Below are 11,547 nucleotides of genomic sequence, written 5' to 3' on the forward strand. Positions count from 1 at the left end.
AGCCTGATACCGCTCGTGTTTGGGTGTTTCATCCTCATGGCGAATCGCTTTCTCAGAGTCTGAAGTGATGTTTGGAGAAAATCCTTCTTTTTCCAGTCTTTATTTGCAACTTAGCTTTAGATTCAAATTGCTCTGTTTCGTCACAACATGTTAATAGTTCCTGCAAATTTAATAAAATAAATTGTTGTTTATAAGTATTTTCTTAAAAGATCTGACACGGGTTTATACCAGTTTCTGATCCGAGTAAAAATATAATCCAGCTGGAGTTGAAGCTGATAGTGCTTCCATATTGTTCTTCATTGCTTATATTCCAGCAGAGCTCCGGTTCAAACCGCTGGCCTGGATCTCAGACAGGAAGCGAGCTGGTGTTTAAATGACTGCAACAGATGTGAACATACTCACTGGAGACATCTCGTACTTTTAGCTCCAGTAAAGAGCCTGTGCAGAGTTATCACACCGACTCACAATACAAGCAGACGTACAACCACAGAGGTGAGAATTAAAAGTATGTCGTTGTCTACACCTTGTTTACATATGACATCTTTCTAAGCTGATACTAGCAATGAAACAGACAATCCAACCATCATCTAGAATACAGTTTGAGCAAAATAGACCCGAACAAAATGCTTTTGTTTTCTTTAAACTTATCAGATGTGTTATCCTTTCGGGGTGCATCATCCAGCTGCCTCTGTCCTTTCATTGAGCTTTCTATTCCAAAGCTCGCCCAGACTTAAAGTTTTACATTGTAGTGTGTGTTGTAATGTGTTTGGATCTTATTAGACTTATAGTTTACGGAGAGGGCTGTGTCAAAGGAGCATTAAAACTAGTACATAGTCAACACAACAGTGTAATAATCAGGTGAAAGTTTCTAACCATATTTAAGCTCTTTATGGTTATATTCATGTCCTGATAGTCATGGCTACCGCATCAATATCAGGACTGTTTGGCTGCTTGTGGAGACAGTAAACTATAGAGCTGAACATGAATAATTAATGGAATGTGCACTTTATTTATATCCGAAATGTTTAATTTATCATTTTTATTTGAAACATTATGGAGGACGCTGTATCTGCTTGGGCCGACTTTCACCTAAAGGTTGCAGTTTTCTCTAACTTTTGCTCATCTTAGAAGCCACTTTTTGGCATTTTATAAGCAAAATAATTTATAGGGGAAATTATCTAGATGGTAGATTGATGCATCTCAACAATAAACTTTAGGTATTTGTACTCTTAAACATTTTTATTACTCGCCATGTAAACATCTTGTACATTTTCATCCCTGATTGAGACAAATGGGTTTGTGAGATCTACAGCAGCCGATCACTTGGCGCCACCTGGTGTACTAAAGGAAAATTACAAGCACACAAACAGCTTAGAATGAAGAAATGTTTTTATTTTCAGCTTCATGCATGAAAACCACAAAACCACTGTCGATGTTAGAAAGTATTCACATCCACGCTACCATATTAAGAGGGTCTGAATCTGGTTGCATCATACCTACATAATCACAAATGAATTTTAATGACAAACTTTGTACTCGAGTAAAAACAACCGGTGAGGATTTGTCGAGCTATGGGCATCTACTGCGTGTGATACTGGAAAAAATAGAGCATTTGAATACATTTGAAATATTAGTGAGATTAAAGTAACAAAGGAAAGGTAAAATTAAATGTTTAGAAAGAGACAACTCTTGGTTAAAGTTACACAGTGCAGAATGGGTTTAAAACAGCAAACACGTTATTGGAGGTGACACCAGAGCCCACAAAGGTAGAACAAACTCATGAAAAGGAAAAAAAAAAAATCTGCTCCAAAAGACCACAAACGCATCACGTTAGATGTTGTAAAGCAGAACGATCCCACACATTTTGCATTTGTGTATTTCCAGCCCATTGTATTGCTCCTTCGTTGAAATAAAACACAATTATCCCTTTTACAAAGTAACTTTTTCCTCTTAAACGGCAAAAAGTGTTTCAATTATTCAATAAAACATCTATTTTAAAATCTTTAAAGTTGTCACATCTGCCTTGAATTCATTCAGTGAAACAATAAAGAACAGAAAAAACAAACCACAAACCAATAACGTGAGACAGCAGTAATCTAGAGTTTAGTAAACATCGAAGACCATAGATTTATAAAAGAAAACAGAGAGAATAATGGAATAAATTGTTGGGAACTGCTCAGTGGTTTTATTTTCACTGTTCCCCGAACCCACATCTGTCACACCCTCCTGACAGCTGGAGGGTTTTAAAGTGGCATCGAATATCAGGGGCTGTTGGGAGAAGCAGCTTTCCCGCTCTTCAGAAACACATTCTGGTTACTTTCTGATGCATAACGATCAGGCTAAAGTGCATCCAAACTACTGCTTCCAGTATATTAATCATGTGGGGCTGACGTGTTGAGAATAACCTCCACTGACGACATGAATATCCGTTTAATCCGTTTCCAAACCCGCCGTGTGCCGCTTTCACAGCCCGCTTATCAACCCGCCAGCATCAAAACGTCTCTTCTAAACACCAGATTTGAAATGTAAAAGCGTGAAGTGGTTAAGAATTTAAGACTGGATGAGCCACTGTGACTAATTTAGGTGACTCAACTGTCACGACGCAAAGATATTCTACGCTTTCCGGTGGAGGTCACCCTCGCCCGTCTCTGCGAGTCCCAGAAGCCTCGGCTTCCCTTACTGGTTGTAGACCTGCACGTGCCCATGCAGGGAGGTGGTGTTGCCCCCGCAGTCCACATACTGGTACATCTCCTGAGAGACCTGCTCTGCATGACCAAAGTACGTTGTTGTCACCGTCACCCTGAAAAGCAAACAACAGGCCGAGATAAGGAAAGCTATCTCTGAAAGGTAGAATAACCTTTAACCGCAGCGAACGATAAAGACTCCACACGACCCTGACATTCACAATCATGTGGTCGAAGGTCTTAGCTCTGCTGCTGACCCGAGTTTGGGCCCGTGTCTCTGATTCATACACCTCGATGTTAACGAAACGCATATATGACATGCTTCAGTAACAGCTTTGTTTTCAACATGGCCCAGACTTAAAGGGATAGTTTGCCTCTTTTGACATGAAGCTGTATGACATCCCATACTAGCAATATCATTTATGAACATCTTCTTACCCCCTGCTGCGTCCTGTGAGCAGAGTTCCAGCCGAGTTTTGGCGTTGACAAAAGTAGTCCGGCTAGTTGGCCGGGGCCACCTGCCAACAGCTGCACCTGTTACGGTGTTTACTGCTCGGTCTGCACAGCCCGTAGTGATACGAAGGTAGAGAGAAATAGCGCCAAGCGATTGTGAGCGCTGACTTTTTTTGTTTTGTGATGCAAATGTATTACTCTTTTGAACGCATATTGTTTTGAGAAGCAAATCGCTTTATTTTTTAAGCCCCAGCCAACTAGCCGGACTACTTTCGTCAACGCCAAAACGAGGCTGGAACTCGGCTCACAGGACGCAGCAGGGGGGGCAAGTCAAATTTAATAAATGATGTTGCTAATATCGGATGTCATACAGCTTCATGTCAAAAAGAGGCGAACTATCCCTTTAAAATTGGTCAAAGTACTGACATACTGACAGGAAAATGGTTTAACTGGAAGAGTGGGAACCAGCAGGCTGCAGACTCAGGCGAGCCGGTGATTCAGCAGTTTCATCCTCTTTCATTTGACTAATGCACCAACTAATGATTTGGAAACCATGGCAAGCCTGGAAAACACTGCTGCCTGATAACTTAATCCTGTAGATTCCTTTGAAAAGACCCCAAATTAAGACCCGACAGTTTGAACTACTTGGAACATTGCGCTTCCACATTTTTTGGGGCAAAAGCACCAGGTTTCCTCCTTCAAATATGCCACAGACAGGTTAATCTGCAGCTAGATGGAAATAAAAACAGGTTAAACGACTTGTAGAATAACTAATAATAAGCCTGTCGTTTGAAACGGTGAACATCGCTAAAAGCTAAAACCGGAAGCAGCTTCTTGAATGTTTCTCTGTTTGAGTCCATCCGTGGTTCAGGAGAGCAGTCCACCGGCTCTGGATCCGGGTCTGATCAGCTCTCCTTTAGCCAGTACCGACTCATTACAGTAAGAGCTGGTTTACCAACAGAAGTAACAACCTGTGACTTTGTTTGCCTCATCCTAAAGTGTTAAAGACGCAAACTGAGCGGATTCATAAAATAAAACCCTCTGAAAAGGCATCGCGGAGCACGGCGGCGGCGGCGGGCCCGGCCCGCTCCTGTTGGTCCTACCTGCAGAAGGCTGCGTTTGCACACACGAGGTAATGATAAAAGGATAAACATGTAAACAAACACTCGACAGGAAGCCATACTTACTGCATCATGACCACTATGTTGTGAACTTTAATTGTCGGCAAGGTGCAGTAGTCACTGTAAGAAAAACGAGCGTTTTGAGATTTCAAAAATGAGTCTTAAAATAGGTTTTAGTGGAATTTATGGCACGATACTTACAACATATAGCTCATCTCATCAGCGATGGTGGTGGGAACCGTGTAGTCGAGCTGTAAAACACATCATAAAGCATTTCAGACACAATAAACAGCAGGCAGAGGCGTTTAAAACACAATCGAATCTGATAAGTTTGCTTTCAGCAGTGAAAACAGTAACTGTCAGTTTAAAGACACCAGATGTGAGGTGTGGATTCTCCAGAAATGTATTCATATTCCAACTGTCACATGGTGGGGCGAGGGAAGGAAGTCTTGATCCCTCATCAGGAAAATGTTACTCCCAAAATGGCTGCTGTTCATGCGGTCAGACCTTTGGGAGTCTTGGTACTTTCAGGTTGGGGACTGCAGCACTCCCAGCATGTTATTTACCTTATACTTCTTCTTCTTCTTTTTCTTAAATCTGCGTGATGCGAGTGTACTTCAGGAAGTGTTCATGCCTATAATTACTTTCTGATTGTTTAAGAGTGATTACGTTCGAAAGCAAAAATACTGAATTTCCTCAAATAAAGGCAGGGGCCTTCATTGATTTAAAGGGCTGAGGGTACCAGGCCTTTATTTCAGGCGACCCAAAAGTGTAATCTGGGATGGTGCGATCTTTTCACTCATTTTATTCACTCTATTTGCCTCAATCAAGATGCCAAATTTCAACTTTTGTGGCCGATTTTATAGAGAGACCAACATATTAGGTCATATTAAATCAACCGGAATGATGTTTAATCTGCAGAGTTCATACACAGCAGATTATTGACAGATTAAAGAACTAGCTTCTCCCTGTTTGAATTATTGGTGCCTTTTTGCTGTAGTGATTCCATGCACATAATCCTTAAAACTGGATGCGAAAACTTCTAATATTTTCCTCTTTCATCCATAAAAAAAAAAAGAAAAAAGAAAAAGAAATGCTGCGTTGTTAAAAGTTTCTACAAGAAGCTGAACTTCCTGCACTGCATTGAAATAAAATCCTTTTGGAGTTAAACTGAGTACAGATCCTCAGCAGGGTTTTTACTTAAAAGATGCTCCCATGGAACGCTTTTCCATCGTTTCTCGCTTATGTGCAGTGTCAAAAAAAAGAGGTATACACGTGTTTCTGTAAGAGTGCTAAAACACGCGTGTACCTCAGAGGGAACTAGTCTAACTTTTGTCTGTAAGACCTTTTAATGTCGCTGTGAGTGAGAGGCAGGAGAGCGTGCGTGTTATCACTGCAAAGCACTTTAAAAGCAGAAGTTCTTCTTCCACAAGGCACGAACGATCCGCTCGTGCTTTTCAGAGCAAAGTGCTACTTTGAAAATGTGTTTGAGGCCCCTTTTCGGCTTCTCCAAAGACCCAGTTTGCTTGGATCAGTGGATGCGGTTTGTTTTTCCCGGCCAGCACCGCGGCCCGGAAAAGGTTTGGATTTGTCCGCCACACCTCACAGGTGGTCACAGTTTAACTTTTTAGCAAATGGATCAACACTACAAAGTTTTTTAATCCACCATCCCCTGAGGGAAGTTTCTGGATGCTGGGCTTTCAGAGCCTGAGGAGTAAAAACACGGTTCTGTAGCTGCCAAAAACGGCGATTGTGTCTGGAGCGCGCAGGTCTGACTCTCATATGCTGTCCTTCTTAAAAACGCAGCAAAGCGTTGTTCAGAAGGCACTCGAGCTAGATCCGCTCGTTCTCAGGAGGAGGCTTCCCCCATGAGAAAGCTTTCCCTCGTTATGAAGTGTGTGGCGCTCATCCAGAGGAACCCAAGATTAAGAATGAAATGTGCCCAATACCTCCGGCTGGAATGCAACTCAACAGTCTCTTTGTGCAGTCTGAGGTACCGACCTGCCGCTCATCCAGCGGTGCGATCACCGTGCTGTTGCTGAACTTGGCCTTGCCTATCACCGTCTTAGAGAACTGCACTTGTGCCGTGATGTTGGTCACGGATATGGCGTAGTAGTTATTGTTGGTGATGTTCAGGGTGCTCTGGTGAGAGAGGGACAGTTGCATGAGATCCTGAACTCCTCTAACTTTGTGCTCACTGATATTTCTTCTTCTTCTATCACTTTAAGCATTTTTTTTAAGCAACATTACAACCGGCAGCCATCCTGTGGGAAGGTTTTCAGAGCCTGATGAGTGAAAAATAAGTTTCTGTTGCTGATGAGATCAATGAGACTGATTAAAAACCTGAACTGGAGAGCAGAGGTGGTGATTCTTAACGCTCCTCCATGACAAAAGCCACGAGACACTGTCCATACACAAATATTGATTACAGCTTGGGTCAACAAGTCAAAGCATTCCTACATCTTTTAGCTGCGCTTACCGTTACGTTGAGATAGACAATCCTCTTGTCCTGGTCGTAAGAGACGTAGGCAGACTTTACTCCCACATAGGAGACGTCAATGGAGCGAGGGAACAGGAAGAAGACGGCCAGGCCGGACAGCAGCAGGCAAAGGGCCACTGATATGGAGACATAGAGCTTTCTGGAGGAGAAGGAAAAGAGAAGTGAGAAAACCAGCTGATGCCCACAAAGTCCATCCTGCAGCTGTGCTCGTTTGCTTCATCATGGAAAGCCAACACAGCTGATCTATAAAAAGAGCGCAGACTCACGTCCTGCTCGGCCGGAGCCTTTGGTCGCTGTATGGAATCAGAGCCACCAGCTGATTCTCTTGACCTGTTGAATGATTAGAAAAATAGAAAAGAAACAGTATGTCCTGTTAGTTGTGGATTTAGTGAGAAACATGGGATTAAGCATTTTGAATGTTGCCTATAATATCCATAATATGGCTTTAAATAGAGATAAAATAGATTTAACATGAGCTCTGGTATCCTCACGACTGTCGGAGTCATCAGATGTTTTATATGTGCCACATCTCCAGCATAAGGTTTGTTTCTTGTTGATTATTTAGGTTATTTTACAGGATCTTCCTGCTTTGACTGAAAAATACACATAATCCTAAAGTTAAACAGTTTTAGTTTGAGAAGTTTTCTCCAATTTCTATATTTTTGGAAAGTTCAGGGATGCATTTTTTCTTCATTTTTCCCCAAATCAGGGCTCATGAATGTCCTGACAAGCAGCAACTTGACAGCTGTAATGATATATAATGGGGCAACGCAGCTATTATCATCATCATTACGCATGTCTGACAACATAATGAGCGGGACCTGTAGCGGTGTGACGATGCTCTTCGTGTGAATGACAGACAGCATCCCTGAGCTCCATAAACAAGCGCTCCAAACTGTGCTGACAAAATGTCGAGCCTCACTTCGGTAAGCTTTGACAGGCCACCTGAGAGCACTGGGACACACGGCAGTTGTGTCTATTCGTGCTTCAAAAGCATGCAAATGCTCCCGTTTGAACGCTGCTTCTTGCAGGCCATCGTGTTTGAGCTGAACATGTTGACTTGAGTGACGGCTCCCGCTGAAAGGGAAGAAGCTCGACACCAAAGCTTGTTTTAAACAAGAAAAGAGCCGTTTCAGGAGCAGGAAGATCTGCTGCAGATTGACTCGAGGCAATTGTATTTGCTTATTTTCTCTGAAGGCTTTACTGTCAGTTTCTGTAGATTTGTGCCACTGTAAATGCTTGTGGACATCATATCCATCAAACGCCACATCCAAGTAGTTAGAAATAAGCTAAATATTGAGCATTTGAATGAAATTCTAGCAGTTCCTCTTTGTGTGAGGCTACCACTACAAAAAAAACAGAAAAGTCATTAGAACAGGATGGACTTCTCCTTTTGTAAACCACAACAATCCTCCTTGTGCAGACAGCATGCACAGGGAGGGGTGACACAATTAAGACTAGACCAAATTACACATAAAAAGCTAAATCATTTAGATGCAGACACACCTGTGTTAAAAATGTAAACCTATTAGCAAATACAAGCACCGTGGCCTCGTTAGAACTCATTTGTCAGCAGTAAAGAGGAATTTGTGCCTGTCTGGGTTTTACACACAAGTGAAAGGAATCCCAGAATTTACATCCAAGTTGCTGTAATCTAAAAAAAGGGGATGCTGCTTATTTGTTGCACAGGTCATATATTAGAAGGATTTGCATAAAAGTTTTTATTTTTCTCTGATTGAGGGGTGAATAAAACGGGGCTCTTCATTTCGTGGCGGTAATATGGAAAATGTTTTACCACGTGGGATTCTGCCCGTTCCCTGGCAGGTCGGGCACGTAACGCTGTCCCGTCCGGTAAACTCCACATACGGGAACTGAGATACGTCTCCATGCTTTCCGTCCTCCTCCGTTTGACCGTCCGTGTACTCGCCGGCTGTTGTCAGGGTGTCTTGACTCTCGTCTTTGTGTTTGGTCAAGAGTGACTGGGACTTGCCCATGGCTTCAGCTTTCTGTGCACGGGGAGAAGAGACAACATGGGAGTGAGAGGAGCTGCCGACGGGCAAAACATGCCAAACAGCCGTTTGAATGTAAGATTGAACCTGGACAGATTCCCAGGAAACATTTCCCCAGAGAAGCTGCAGCTGGTGTCGATGAGAAATCTTTTGTAACTCTAAAATTAACAGGAAACTTGACTGCAACCTGATCCTAAGCCAACCGGTTTGTCCTCATACTCCTGTAAAATGTTCTAATAACATCCAGGTATTCGTGCACCTGGCTCCTGTTTGTAGTTTTTATCATTTTAAACATGCTGTTTAAGGCTGCTAGCTGCTTATTTAGGAGTCTTTGCAGTTTCAGCTGACTTTGAAACTGTATTTTGGTGAACAATGAGCTCTAGTTGATGGAAAGGCTTCACAACAAGGTTCATTAAAACGAGTCCTGATGTTATGTTACTGGATGACAATACTGTACAAAATATTAACATAGTGTTTTAATTTCAGTCAGCTGGCTGCTGAGTTGATTGTACTGGGACAGCACTTTGCCTCAGAATAATTAGGGTACAGGTGGCAACAGACAAAAAGCACTCAATAACATCTATTCTAATGCAATATATTTGCATGTGTGGTGCAGGTGATGCAATGTACAAAAAAAAAAAACATTCCTGTGTCTAAAATTGATTATTTTTATGTTATTCTTATCTTTTTTCCACTCCCACACACAACATTCTGGTGACCTTCAGAAATTATCTTGAGAATCACAGCTCTTTGACTATTTTTTATGCTTTTCTGAGACAAACTGATGTTTATGCTGCATTTACAAAATCAAACAACCTGCAGGTAGAGGTTTGCAGGTACTCGACACTATGCTGCACCAAATGTCAGAGGGAGATATAATAGTTAGTGTCTGTATTTTCTTTTTGACTAAAGTGAAAGATGGGGCTCGTTTTGTTGTCACATTGTTAGAAAATGCAGTTAATGTTGAGTACAATCTCTGTTTCATGACATGCTGACAAGTAAAAGCACTGAAAATAGCTAACTAAAGTGCTCTGGCTTGTGATACTATTATTTGTACATTTTTAGGAGGTAAAACCGTAGCTGCTGGACGGCTACTTGTGATTCAGCACTTCTGCTTTTATTTATAGTGCTAATTTTAAGCAGATAAACGGCTTTGGTGATCCTGCTGCCTCCACCACCCAAAACAGCCTATTTGTGCCGGGCCAATGGTCTCCTAACGTGCATTAGGCCTGCTGTATAGCAGGCCACGCGAACTTTTGACGTCCACATCATTAAAGCACAGGTAATTCGCCCTTTTCGCACTGGTTAATGTAAAGTAAACGTCATATGTTTAAAAAAAATGCGAAGAGACGCCAGTTTAAGCTCCGTGTTGTAGGTCTAGATACTTATGAAACACGGAGCAGGCCGCCATGATGCTGCTCTGCTGGGCCGCCGAGGCGAGCGGAGAACACAACGTACCGGTGGGAGAATAACGGCTTAAACCACTTCGTTCTCGCGGGAAAAGTGCTATTTTAATTTCATTTTATTTGTCTACGCAGTCGGAGGGAATACTCCGACTCAAAACGTTTACGTGACATTTTATTAAATCGCACGAGACGACGGTTAATCTGCGTAACATTCCGTTAAAAACCGTTACGCATTCTACAGCCACGAAGCCAGGCCTACGTGTTGTTGTTTTTTTTTAGCTAACGTCTTACCGTTGTTGTGCTTTATCCTGATGAGTCTGCCATCCGATGTATGGTCGCTGTTTGTTGTGGTTCACACGCACGATCCGGCGCAGAATAAAGCCCGGAACGCCCCGTCCCCTCCTCATTGGACACGGTCGTACAGGGACACATTTGATTGGCGGACAGCCCTCAGAGCCACAACCACCGTGGAACAATAACACACACCGGAGCCTTTTTAAAAAATCTATTTTTACATCATTCTGACACACGCTGCTTGTGGTTGTCATTTTCACCAAGGCTCAAATACCCAAGTGAAACGTTGAGCTTCGATTAACATGTATTTTTTTTTGGCAGTAGGAACTTCTCGAAGCGTAACAGCGATTTAAATACGATTCAGGAAGTTTTCGAATAATTGATTAATTAATTAATTAATAAATAGCACATCAAAGTAGATTTAGTTAAGAGTAAAAGAGAATCAAAAGTAAAAGCTTTCTTGCACAAAAAAATATATCAGATTATTACCATAGAACCCAATAAGACAAAATTATGGTGTTTCATGATAAAAGTTTGAATATTTAATTTTAGATTTTAGTTCTTTGGGGTAATAGTCAATGTCAGAAAATGCCAAAGAGCCCCTTCCCCTTGATCCAAAATGCTTTGGCAAGAAGACTGATTGCTGCCACCAAGCTGGAGATCACATTTTTCTTGTTTTAGCCTCTACACACTGGCTCCCTGTAAAAATTTAGAAAAGAGTTTCAAATCCCTATTATAAGATACACACAAAGTCCTCAATAGGCAGGCTTGTCTCATCTGAAAGATGTAATTATCATCTTTTAATTAGCACAAGAGTGGTTCCCTCTCAGAATGCAGGCCTGCTTTGTTCCCAGAGTTTGTAGGTCCAAACTGGGAGGCAGGGCTGCAGCTTTCTGGCTCATTTCTTGAGGAAGCAGCTCCCACTCGAGGAACAAAATGCTGAAAGCCTCTGTTCTAATAGCATACCCCCTTTTATCTAAATCACTGATCTCTTGTGAGTTACTTGTTGTGTTATTCATCTTTTAATTTTTTCATATTTTTTTCAAGTAAGTGCGTTTCTTTGAGTTTTTGTTTTGCTCT

At 41.9% G+C, this 11,547-nt stretch overlaps 1 protein-coding gene across 1 annotated transcript; it reads right to left on the reverse strand.

Moving 5' to 3' along the window:
- Nucleotides 1-1,371: 1,371 nt before the first annotated feature.
- tmem106ba (transmembrane protein 106Ba) lies at nucleotides 1,372-10,573 on the reverse strand. Its single transcript, XM_075466225.1, has 8 exons — nucleotides 10,465-10,573; nucleotides 8,554-8,764; nucleotides 7,025-7,088; nucleotides 6,738-6,897; nucleotides 6,260-6,400; nucleotides 4,460-4,509; nucleotides 4,325-4,378; nucleotides 1,372-2,800 (listed from the first exon to the last, which is right to left on the reverse strand). Exons 2-8 carry the CDS (start codon nucleotides 8,750-8,752, stop codon nucleotides 2,677-2,679), a joined length of 792 nt encoding a protein of 263 aa, XP_075322340.1. The 5' UTR covers nucleotides 8,753-8,764; nucleotides 10,465-10,573; the 3' UTR covers nucleotides 1,372-2,676.
- Nucleotides 10,574-11,547: the final 974 nt, after the last annotated feature.

This window comes from Odontesthes bonariensis, chromosome 5, assembly GCF_027942865.1.
Source record: "Odontesthes bonariensis isolate fOdoBon6 chromosome 5, fOdoBon6.hap1, whole genome shotgun sequence".
NCBI classification, from domain to species: Eukaryota; Metazoa; Chordata; class Actinopteri; order Atheriniformes; family Atherinopsidae; genus Odontesthes; species Odontesthes bonariensis.

Bases quoted from the DNA above. Each gene is read 5' to 3' on its own strand.
- tmem106ba (XM_075466225.1), bottom strand. From the start codon at position 8,752: ATGGGCAAGTCCCAGTCACTCTTGACCAAACACAAAGACGAGAGTCAA. The intron at 6,401-6,737 runs GTAAGCGCAGCT...CTCTCTCACCAG, and splicing joins TTGTCTATCTCAACGTAACG to AGCACCCTGAACATCACCAA. The intron at 4,510-6,259 runs GTCGGTACCTCA...TGTGTTTTACAG, and splicing joins CACCGCTGGATGAGCGGCAG to CTCGACTACACGGTTCCCAC.